Here is a 12,308-nt window from a genome sequence, read left to right as displayed (position 1 = left end):
ACAGAGAAATTCAGCAATGAATTTCTAGAAAGCGTTGCAATCTGTGAAATAGGTGGGATTCATCCCAACTGTGCTCATTGTATCTCTCTCTCTCTCTCCCTCTCCCAGGAGTGTCGGCGTGATAACCTACATACTGTAAGTACCTACACGGCCCCTAACGATGACGACGGAGTGGCATGTGAAGATCATTCCCTGTCTGTAATGTGTTATGCCACGCCCAGCCCCAGGGCTTTAGACCAGAGCATCCAGCCAGCATCTGATATCATATGGAGACCTTCGAGAGGCAGTCGAGGGGTTAATGGCCCCTCGTGGGGCCCCCTCTGGGAGCCACAGAGCAGAAGGAAAGCGGAACGATCCTGAGGTCCTTACGGCGCTGACACTGAAGACAATGGTCGACACGTGACGTCATTTTTTGCTAATTTAACTTCGGATTACCGATTTATTTAATGCAATTGAGACTAAATCACTCTATTCAAATGCTCTAAGTATTTGTAAACTGAATGTAATTTAACATGCTAAAGTTAATATTTGTGAAGTTTTCAACAGAATTCAATCCCTGACATTCATTCAATGAACTACAGAGCTCTGACAGTTTGACACCATTGCAAGAAATGAATAACGCAATGTATCTGCAACTGGACACGCCGTTGCACACTCGAACACATACTCATTCCAGGCTGTCCGCCCACACAGTTATGAGGCCTTCAGTCTGGCGATGTGAAAATAGGCCTTGATACGTCTAGAACCAAGGCACCCTGCCTGTACCAACTACGCTTCCACAAGCCATGGTTTTACAATGCTATCAGGAGGAAGGGAAAGAGAAGGAACCAATTACATTTTAAAGTACGGCATCTAGAAAAAGATCCCTTGAAAAAGTTGAGCGGGTTAATTGTTGTCGTTTTTTTATATATATACGAATTATTATAATATAATTCATATATTGTAAAAATAACTGCATGTATTAACAAAACCTCTCCCAACGTGGACGTATTTCATGGACAAAATGTTGAAGAGGGCACTTACGTCTATCTTCTGTGTTCACAGCCTTACTCTGGCTCAACCTGCTGGCAATGCATGTTTGTTACGAACAGCTGCATCCCATTAGGTTGATAAATTACTAATTGCACCTGACATACAGTTGACCTTGACCACGGCCTGAAACGGTTGGCATGGCAATGGGCCTCAGTCACCTAGCATCCTTGTTCTCAACGCTAGCTGGGTTACGTAAGTGAATGCGGAACTGAATACAGAATTCCCCATTTCAGTTCTCCTTAACACAATACGACAGTTGGTCATGATAGAAGTGGAATAATGGTTTGTTCTCTACAATCTCGGCCCGAGATTGTAGAGAACAACGAACGCTACCTGTTTAAATCCTTTTGATTAACAGCTTCGTTGAAACCTTGATTCTGATTGGTCGATAACTGCATTCAGGGCTCTGTTATTTCTGAATAGCAGACCACTGCTATGAATAACGGACCGCAAGGAGACCTTATTTAGGACCATAGATTCTGACCAGACAGAAGCAATTTATTTTGCGTAAGCACAAAAAAACAAATTAAGTCAATAAAATCTATTGTTGTTATTGTTTTTGATTTCTTCAGCAGTTAGCAGTATAATAAGCAATAATTCCAACCCCTCAGCTTTGCATTCACGGTCCTCCATCAACCTTTCAAGCATGTATATCGCAATAATACATTCAAATAATGTATCAGTGGGATACCCATATTATTTATTTATCCAGCATTTATTTTCTCATAAAGTCATTAATCATAAAGAGTTTGTGATCCAGTTGTCTGGACTTTATATCCCCTGATTAAAATCACATGTAAATGATTCGTTAGTTTCCCCAATCGTGGTTGGTTTACTCATTCCTCAAGCTTCCTCTGCTTCTCACACAGTGTGAGAAGCAGACATCCACTTTTTGTGTGTGTGTGTGTGTGTGTGTGTGTGTGTGTGTGTGTGTGTGTGTGTGTGTGTGTGTGTGTGTGTGTGTGTGTGTGTGTGTGTGTGTGTGTGTGTGTGTGTGTGTGTTGTACAGCATTGGTTTACATTAATTCTGTGTGTAAAGGGGCTAACCCTTCATCACTTATCATGGTGAATTACCCCAGCCGTTTAGTTTCTATCATATCTCAATAGAACTCCTGCCATTGAAGTAAAGTGGGCGAGGGAGCCGTGCAGCTGGGGTTTCACAGGCCCGTGTTTGATTTACAAACCCCTTAGCTTGATAGCACGTCTCGGCTAATCAGGCTCCGACGATAGCGAGCCCTATAATCAGCTTGCAGTCACTCAGAGCTGACTCTCCGCTCTTCCGTTCTCAGGGCACCGAGCCCAATCAATGCAGCCCATATTGAAAGGCACTGCTGAATAACAAACTCAATCCACTCTCTTTTGTTGTTTTTCCACTCTCCCAATCGTTTTTTAAGCATTTCTGCCTTTCTTTGTCGACCTTTGACAAGCCCGGTTGTTTCCTCCTCCTACCCCCCCCCCCCCCCCCCCCCCCCAGTCTGAGCGGCGCCTCCCCCTTCCTGGGCGACAACAAGCAAGAGACGCTGGCCAACGTGTCGGCCGTGGACTACACCTTCGACGATGAGTTCTTCAGCAACACCAGCATCCTGGCCAAAGACTTCATCACGCGGCTCCTCATCAAAGACCCAAAGTACGCGTCCGCCCCTTCCCTCTCCACACGCACAGCCTGAGACGCTGTTCTCCGGAGGACTTATTGCTATTTGTAAATCGGCATGTATATTTTTAACCTGCGGTTTATTTCTGTGCAGCACTCGCACGGAAAAACGGATACAAATACAGCATGCCGAAAAAAGGCCATAAATCATCCGGGGTAAAATCAAAAGCAGCATGCCAGTCCGAGCTGGCCCCGATCTCGGGGTTCTAAAAATCGTACCGCGTCCTTAAAGAACCAGGAAGGTCTTAATGGCACCTAAGTACCTCAGTGAAACTAGTGTTGCTCCTGTCATTTTCTCAGTAACACTAAAGCACATGAGATGTGCAACTCATTGTTCCTGTATAGTCCACCCTTAATAATAATAATAATGTGGCCATCTCTGCCGATCCATCCATACATACGCACCTGCAGCCAAGCGGCCTATTCCGCATTGATCCCCATTATCAGCAGACACTATTTATTAAAAGGTATTTCATGGTAAATCCTGCAGAAGAGCAGCGATGTGCAACAGTCCTGGTGACCTTGAGTACAGGGGTATTCCCTTCACACAGATGCACACTTGCGCCTTGTTTGACTCAAACGCCAGGCAGAATGAGGCGAGGACCAGTGCTTCATTCTGCTGATGGTAGTGTGCACCAATCAGAACGGGGTTTAAGTCTGGTCTTCCATGCTGGCTGTGAGCTGATGAAACAAAGACACTGCATTACTGATTGTAGTAATGTTATAGCACAATTGATAACACACACACACTCACTCATTCACTCACTCACTCACTCACTCACTCTAGATTGGCCAAATGAGATCTTAAAGATTGGTCGGTTGGTAGGCTCACCGTTCGTCAGATGATTTGATCGGGTTTATTTCGAGGGTCGGCACAAAAGTTATTTAAAGGTGAATTGAAAAAAAAAAATATAATGTTGAAATGTAGCTTTGCTTGTAATATAGTTTGTAACATTAATAATAAATTCACAAATGCCAGATATTATTGATTGGTGTTGACTGAGACATCCAGCTGACATTGATAAATGAATGTGATCAATACCAAGCTCTTGCCTTAACTTGTCTCCTGTTTAACAGAAAGCGGATGACCATTAAAGACAGCCTTCTGCATCCCTGGATTAAGGTTTGGATTGATTACACTTGCTATTTCAGATATATTCAGATATTAAATTGATCACCGATATAGTTGTGACTGGTCATTTGTTTTATACGTTGTCAAATATCACTGTGAGGTTGGATGAATTGCGTGTTTTTTTGACGGTATCAAATATTTAGCTTCGACGTTTGCTTCCACGTTATCCAGTTTGTCAGCGATTGTTATTTGTTATTGTTCATGCTTCTCAAAGGCGCCATCAATGCCAACAAATGACAGTAAATGTCCGCTGTTCTTTGTCCCGGCAGCCAAAAGACACCCAACAGGCTCTGAGCCGCAAAGAGTCTGCGGTCAACATGGAGAAGTTCAAGAAGTTTGCCGCGCGAAGGAAATGGAAGGTGAGACTTGGTCATCTGAGCCTCCACCAGGGATTATAACATATCTTATACAACGGGGGGCCTGAATCCAGCGATCTGATTGGTTCCTAACTGTTGTATAATGAGCGTATACATAACTGCTATGACGCCCGATCATTTTGTGAAAGTTTGCATATCACTCCGCGCCTGGAAGTAGAAACAGTTACAAAGTAAAAAATATGTTGAATGATGGAGAGGGTGTAAATGTTGTTACTCCGGGAGTGAGCAAGGCGATGGAGAGACTAACGAAAGCTTAGGCACACGGCGAGTGAACTGCTCCATAGGATAAATATCGGAGCCTTCTCTCGGAGGGACGCTAAAGTGTGTTGCATAAAGACCATCGTGCATTTTGAAGGCAGCCAGGAGGGACTACTTTTTTGTATTCTTTAATAAAACGGCTACTTTGACTTTCTTGGTTTCTTTTTAAATGTAGTGTGTCTATGACTTTCGTTTTGCCATAATAGTAACCGTTGTATAAAAGCAATAGATCACTATAGACCACCGCTGCGCGTCGGGGCCGGACAACGCCCCTTAACAGTGGTATAATGAGCACATACCACTGACTGAAGTCATCTATTCCTTAATTATATCACAACGATAACAAACATTTATTCAGGATTAGAAATACAAATAGATAACATGGAGCAGAGGATTACTGAGTGGCGTACAGCAGCACGCTCAGTGATAAACACGGTGAGCTGTATACCAGGTGAAGTGTTACTCTTAAGGTGTTTCTTCCATTCTCTTCCAGCAATCTGTGCGTCTCATCTCCTTGTGTAATCGGCTGTCTCGCTCCTTCCTGTCACGCAGTAACATCAGCGTGGCGCGCAGTGATGACACGCTGGTAAGGCCTGGGTATCGCCAACAGCAACCCAGCGACGGGCTGTGGTGAATGTATTTAATGTATTGGATGTATTTAAATAAGGTTAACTTGATTAGGTTTGCCGGTGACTAGCTTGTGGCCCAACACGGGCTATATCATTCCTGTACCTTCTATTGTATTTTCTATCTCGTCTCTATCTCGTCTCTATCTCGTCTCTCTCTCGCTCTCGCTCTCTCTCTCTCTTGCTCTCTCTCTCGCTCTCTCGCTCTCTCTTGCTCTCTCTCTCTGTATTTTGCTCTCTCATTATCTCGCTCTTGGTCTCTATATCAGTCCTGTACCTTCTATTGTATTCTCTCTCTCTCTCTCTCTCTCTCTCTCTCTCTCTCTCTCTCTCTCTCTCTCTCTCTCTCTCTCTCTCTCTCTCTCTCTCTCTCTCTCTCTCTCTCTCTCTCTCTCTCTCTCTCTCTCTCCCTCGTGTGTGTGTGTTTGAGTGTTATTCTCTCTTCCATCCGTCTTCTTCCCGTGGCTTTGTGCAGTGAGGCGACCAGCCGAAGTTAGACCTGTCTCCGTAGCGCTCCTCAAAGAGACTCGAGCCGATCCACTGCACACAGAAATACATCCTGTTCCCCTTATATCTTCTTGCCAACGAACCACCGAAATGTTGCTTTATTTTTGTAATGTTTTGTATTGTGTGTGTGTGTGTGTGTGTGTGTGTGTGTGTGTGTGTGAGTGTGCATGTTAATGCCTAACTGCTTGAAACAGTGAGACGGGTCGTGAGTCAGAAAGGCTGTCTGGGGACAGCTTTATAAAAATCCTTCCGCCAGAATCCTTAAATAAGAAATCAGGGAACTCGGTTTGACTCCACCATGAATATGTGATCATGCTCGCTCCAAACAGGACGAAGAAGACTCCTTTGTGATGAAGGCCATCATCCACGCCATCAATGACGACAACGTGCCGGGGCTTCAGCACCTGCTGGGCTCGCTGACGAGCTACGACGTGAACCAGCCAAACAAGGTGAGACGCACACGCACGCACGCGCGCGCGCACATACACGCACGCGCATGCAGACTATCACACATAACTCATTTCCCACACACACCTACACACACACACACACACACACACACACACACACACACACACACACACACACACACACACACACACACACACACACACACACAGACACAGACACAGACACAGATCAACAAAAACACAGACACATACAGATCAACACACAAACACACACTCACTGATCATCACACACTGAATAATCCATTCCCACCGGATCAAAAGCTTCTCCACACCTTGTCTGCATTAATAGGTGGGGACCCCTGTTGCTTTTTCTGCGTTAAGTGTGTTCTCATCAATCATGGCTCGCGTACAAAACACACAAAACGGCTGACCAGGCGCCCTGTTAGTCAGAATCTGTGTCTGTGCCTACGATCCGGCCACATAACACCATGCCCACCCACCCACCCCCCAGGGTTTAAACAGAGGTCAGTGAAGAGTGGATTCCAGTGGGAGTTCCCTGTAGCTGGATCTTCTGTAATTAACTCCATACCTCATTGTAGCCGTCTGCAGGCAGAAACGCCAGCAGCTACTTGTGCTGCTAGCCAGTCTGAGATAGCAGTCTGAGCTTGTTGCCAAGATATCTAAGGATATTTAAAACCCTATCTCCAGCAGATATAAACACCACCTTGGTGTGACTGCACATGAGTGTCTGGGTGCGAAAAGAGTTCAGAGGAACTTTGCTTTGCTTTGGCATTCACACTTCATACCGCTGAAGGAAGATCGTGTCGAGCTCAGAGGCTTCCTTTGCTTCTCCGTGTTTCTCCCTGACGGGAGAGGACATGAAGTCTGTTGACAGCACACAGAGGCGGAGGGGAGAGAGGGGGAGAGATGGGGAGGGGGTGGGGGGGAGAGAGGGGAAGAGATGGAGGGGGTGGGGTGGAGGGGAGAGAGGGGGAGAGATGGGGAGGGGGGGAGGGGGTGGAGTGGAGGGGAGAGAGGGGAAGAGATGGGGAGGGGGTGGGGGGGAGGGGAGAGAGGGGGAGGGCGGGGAGGGAAGGGGAGGGGAGATGAAAGGAGGGGACAGGAGAGGAGGGGAGTGGGGGGCGGAGAGGAGATGAGGGGACAGGAGAAGAGAGGAGGGGAGATGAGAGGAGGGGAGATGAGAGGAGGGGAGGGAGGTGAGAGGTGGGGAGGGGAGGGGGGAAGGGGGATGTAGAGACACTAACAAGCTCAGTAGGGTGTGGCGGAAAAGAGGGAGGGGGAGAGAGAGAGAGAGAGAGAGAGAGAGAGAGAGAGAGGGAGTCATGGAGGTAAAGAAAGGAGATGAGGCGAGAGTGAAACAAGAGGGCAAGAGTGAAAGGTAGAGATAAGTAACTCTGAGGATAGGACTGCATGGATAAACGATGGAGAGACACGCGATAGACTTAGAGGGACGGGGAGGAATGTTAATGGATTATTCCTCCATCTGCCTCGTTCCCTTCCTCTCTTTCTCACCTTTCTTTGATCCTCTTTCTGTGTGTCTCTCTCTCTCTGGATTCTGCATTCAGAACCACTGCTCCAACACTCTGTCCCGGCTGTGCCGTCTTCCCTCCATCTCAAACCCATCAATACAAATCATTTCAAAAACAGGGTCGTTCAAAACATTTAAAAAGCCTTGAAAAGGATAATATTGGAAGGTACTGTTTGTGTTGGTGTTTATGTGTTGTTTGTTTGTTTCGCTTGTGTGTGTGTGTGTGTGTGTGTGTGTGTGTGCGTGTGTGTGTGCGCGTGTGTGCGTGTGCAGCACGGTACCCCCCCTCTGCTGATAGCGGCAGGCTGCGGGAACGTCCAGATCATCGAGGTGTTGATAGCGAAAGGCGCGGAGATCAAGGCCAACGATAAGGTACTAACTCACCCACTGCTCTCTGTCCCTGACGCGAGACGCCAGGCCACGGGCCGGCCGCGCACAAAGCAACGCTCCTTCTGCGGCCTCACCAACCATGAAATGCAGCCTCTTACCGACGCTCACTGGGTAGCCACCCAAAGGCTTCACGGCGTTGATGGATCACCACCAGTAGAAGTGACAGATTGATGACCACCCCCACTGCCACCAGCGGCTGGACAATCCGATACACGTGGCGCCCGACTCTGTGTAGCCCCGTGACAATGAGAGGAGAGGCTGCTCGCCAGTCATTCGTGATGTACAACGATAATATGCGTCGCTTTCTATGTCAATCGACGCTGAAAAATGACTTTATTCAGAGCTTGTCGCTTACCAGACTCATTAGCATATTGTGGAGCAGATGCCTTTCTATATGTTTATTGGTGTCTGGATGATTAATCATCACCAGGGGTTATCTTTTCTCCAGACGATTCATGCTCATGCATATTGTATATTTAATTTAATATAACTTGCACCTGATGCCTTCTTTAAATGTTCCTTACTATGGTCATTATAGTATAATTTTATGCTATTTTCTATTGGTCATGGAATAATAAGACTTCCTTGCATTTTATTGGATATCTTTCTATAATATTATGTATTCCATTGGCAACATCAAAAATAAGACTTCCTTGCATTTTATTGGCTATCTTTATATTATGTATTCCATAATTCCACTGGCACCATCAAATATAAGACTTCCTTGCAATTCAAATTCCTAAAACGCTTTCGGTGGCAGGAAACTCAATAATTCCAGGCTCACTTACCATGAAAAAGATGCAAATTCAGCACAACTATGGGAAACGGGTTCCTCTGAAGCCCAGTTGGCCCGTGGAGTGTTTTGGATGCGTGTGGTATTTACAAAGTGGAGGCTGCTCGTAGTGTCTGCAGCCAGGCGATAGTGGCGCCGGGGCGAGGTCATTGATAAATCCCGACGCATTGGCTTTGCATTGAAACCCCTCACAGAGCGGGACCAACGCTATCTATTACGCAGCAAGACACGGACACGTCGGAACCCTGAAGTTCCTCCATGAAAACAAGTGCCCACTGGACGTCCAAGATAAGGTGAGTCACACTCATTCCTCACCTCGTTCTCTCTTTCTTGCACTCTCTCTCTCTCTCTCTCTCTCGCTCTCTCTCTCTCTCTCGCTCTCTCTCTCTCTCTCGCTGCTGCTCCCTTTCCCACCCTCTCCCTCTCTCTCCCGCTCTCCTTCTCTCTCCCTCTCTCTCATCCCTCATCCCATGCTTCACACATACACATTTCACTCGCATCAAGCCATTTCAGTCCTCACACATTCCTGCATCAGCATATTTTATGCACACAACCACCCATCCGATCAAACCAATCAAGTCTCACGTGGATTTTTGTTTCACCCGTGACATACATATGAACCAGGAAACGCACACAGAGTAGCCAACACAAGCATGCGGATACACACACATGCATACATGTACACAAAGAACACACACAGCACCCACTAGAGGAGAAAATCAGTAACGGTGGCATTTCTGTTGCTGTTGCCATAGAAACAAGACTTGCTGAATAAGGGTGTGTGTGTGTGTGTGTGTGTGTGTGTGTGTGCGATGCCCTCATGTAGGTTAAACTGCATGGGTGTTCACGCCTGCTTTTAATGCTGGTGTTCTTGTTGGGTCTTGCCTGTAAAGCAGGATTGTTGTAGAAATCTGTCCAATTAACCCCGACGGCATTTGATCGCCTGATGGAGAGTAAACGCCGCTCGCACCTCCCTGAGTTATGGACACAATGCGTGCATGTGTGTGTGTGCGTGCCTGTGTGCTCTCAAGGCTGCCTAAGCACATGCTTGTGTCAGCAAGTATTTTGAGTCCTCAGAGTATGTATCTAACTGTATTTAAGAATCAGAATCATGACTCAAAAATTCATGACTTGCTGTATCGTTTGAAGCAATTTGCATTTGCCCGCCAGTCTTCCCTATGAATATTAATTGATTCCCAGGTTGAGATCTCTTCTTAGCAGAACCTCACTACAACGACTGCTAGGCATTTGTGGACGCTCCCTAAAAAAAGAGGCGTCAAAGTAAGCAGGGGTGCGTTTCAAAGTCGAACGGTCCTCTGTTGTTCTCCGCGCAGAGCGGGGAGACGGCCCTGCATGTGGCCGCTCGCTACGGAAACGTGGACGTGGTCACCTACCTCTGCAGCGTCAAAGCCAACCCGGACCTGTCCGACCGGGTAAGAGCATCAATCGGCCTGTCTTCAATACACTACCTGGCGGTTTCAACACTGTGAGGCATGGCGTCTATTGTGATCACTGGTGTACACTGTTATGTGTACACTGTTAAACTTGAGTTTGTGACGGTCAGTTGCCTAATTAGTTACTCTTGACATATCTTTGTTTTAGTCTCCCTTCGCCAAATTTGTCAAAGCTTTTACAAAAAGTGACTATGAAGGACTTCACCTTTTATGAGGACATCCCTAGCTGATTTAAGATTAAGTAAGAAAAAGTACTACTAATTAGGAGTCCTTAGGTCAAAGATGTCTACCAATATGAAGTCGGGGACATTAGATTCAACGTTCGATTTCTAACTTCCACTAAGGAGACCGAAACTATGATTCTAAATATGTCGACCGATAAAGATCGTGAGACCATCGATTCAAGATGTCCACCACCGAGGAGTCAGAAAGTATGGATCCAAGACCTCAAAGTACCTCGATTCCACCGAGAGGATCGACAAAGAGCCCCACAGGTCAAACTCAGCGCCTTCACCCTCTCCCTCTCCCACCCTCCCTCCCTCCCTCCCTCCCTCCCTTCCGTCGGTCTCCCACCCCATCAGGAGCAGGAGACGCCGCTGCACTGCGCCGCCTGGCACGGCTACTCTGCGGTGGCGCGGGCCCTGTGCCAGGCCGGCGGCCACGTGGACGCCAAGAACCGCGAGGGGGAGAGCCCGCTGCTGACGGCGTCGGCGCGCGGCTTCGCCGACATCGTGGAGTGTCTGGCGGAGCATCGGGCCACCATGGAGGCCACCGACAAGGTGGGTGTGTCTCGGGGGTGTTGAGTGTCGAGACCGAGAGATGTTTTGAATCCTTTGTGGTGGAAAAGTGAAGGGCAGCTGAGAGATGAACAGGCATTCCCCATCCCGGTTTTGTCTGTCGGACACTGTTTGGCGAGAGTTGCACAAAAAGAAGGAGAAACTTGCATACCCAAACTTCAAGAGACTTATTTGGTATGCGAATCCAATGAATCCAATGGTACATTAAAGTTATCTCCAAAAACCGGACTGAAAACACTCAGTCAGCCTTTAGTTCAAAATGCCGATTGTGCTATTTAATAAAGGGTGGATTTAGAACAACTTTTTGTGTGTGTGTGTGTGTGTGTGTGTGTGTGTGTGTGTGTGCGTGTGCGTGTGTGCGTCGTGTTTCCAGGACGGCCACACGGCGCTGCACCTGGCCGTACGCAGGTGTCAGCTGGAGGTGGTGCTCTGCCTGCTGAGGCACCCCTGCCACGTGGACCAGCAGGATCGCCACGGCAACACGGCGCTGCACATCGCGTGCAAGGACGGCAACCTGCCCATCGTCGCCGCGATCTGCGGGGCCAAGGCCGGACTGGACCTGCCCAACAAGGTCAGGCTCGTCTCCTCCCATTAAACCTGGACCAGTCCCACCAGTCACACCTTAGAGATGACGACAAAGGGAGAGGTTTTTTTTACTGATTACTAATGCTGGCCCAGATGTGCGAGTTCTCTGTTGATTTATTAGTTATGCGCTTAAAGACCCCCGCTTCCAGCAACATCATCATGGTCTAAGCCAATGTTTAAGGGGACCTATTATGCTTTTTCGACTTTTATGACCTATAAACGTTGTTATAATGATTGATAGTCATGTTTAACCATACTAAAGTGTCAAATAATGCCGTACATGCATTTCGACGTATTCCCTGCTGACAGTCTGGGGTGGCTGTGCAGAGCGCTAAACACTCGGGACAACGTTTGCGATTCACTTGTTCACATTTCCGGGAAGTCATCTACGTAGAGGCACTCCTGCCGCGCCCCCATATGCCTGGTCGAATCTGCACGCGCACGCTTCAAGGAAGGTAACCAATCACAACGGAGTTGGGTTGGCAGGAGGGGGGCGGAGAAGGACGAAACCGAGCGTTGACAGAGAATGCTGAAAGCGCCCAGATGAGAGGAAGAGTTTCCCGAAAATCTACATCGTTTTTTGTGTATGGTTAAACATGACTATCAATCATTATAACAACGTTTATAGGTCATAAAAGTCGAAAAAGCATAATAGGTCCCCTTTAAGCTAATAATAATAAAAATACCCCGTTCACCCAGACTTTAGAGCATGTAATCTAACGTCTGAATTGTGATACTATTGAAGCT

At 47.2% G+C, this 12,308-nt stretch overlaps 1 protein-coding gene across 1 annotated transcript in view; it reads left to right on the top strand.

Moving 5' to 3' along the window:
- LOC132460111 (death-associated protein kinase 1-like) overlaps positions 1-12,308 on the top strand; it is a 52,924-nt gene that overhangs the window by 24,794 nt on the left and 15,822 nt on the right. Inside the window, exons 7-17 of the mRNA XM_060055151.1 lie at positions 109-135; positions 2,507-2,659; positions 3,761-3,806; positions 4,085-4,174; positions 4,944-5,036; positions 5,913-6,032; positions 7,816-7,914; positions 8,920-9,018; positions 10,060-10,158; positions 10,761-10,958; positions 11,350-11,547. Coding sequence (XP_059911134.1) covers positions 109-135; positions 2,507-2,659; positions 3,761-3,806; positions 4,085-4,174; positions 4,944-5,036; positions 5,913-6,032; positions 7,816-7,914; positions 8,920-9,018; positions 10,060-10,158; positions 10,761-10,958; positions 11,350-11,547 — 1,222 coding nt within the window. The remainder of the gene's footprint in view (positions 1-108; positions 136-2,506; positions 2,660-3,760; positions 3,807-4,084; positions 4,175-4,943; positions 5,037-5,912; positions 6,033-7,815; positions 7,915-8,919; positions 9,019-10,059; positions 10,159-10,760; positions 10,959-11,349; positions 11,548-12,308) is intronic.

The sequence above is a fragment of the Gadus macrocephalus genome, chromosome 6, assembly GCF_031168955.1.
Source record: "Gadus macrocephalus chromosome 6, ASM3116895v1".
In the NCBI taxonomy this organism is placed as follows: Eukaryota; Metazoa; Chordata; class Actinopteri; order Gadiformes; family Gadidae; genus Gadus; species Gadus macrocephalus.
This window is presented reverse-complemented; position numbering and strand designations above follow the sequence as displayed.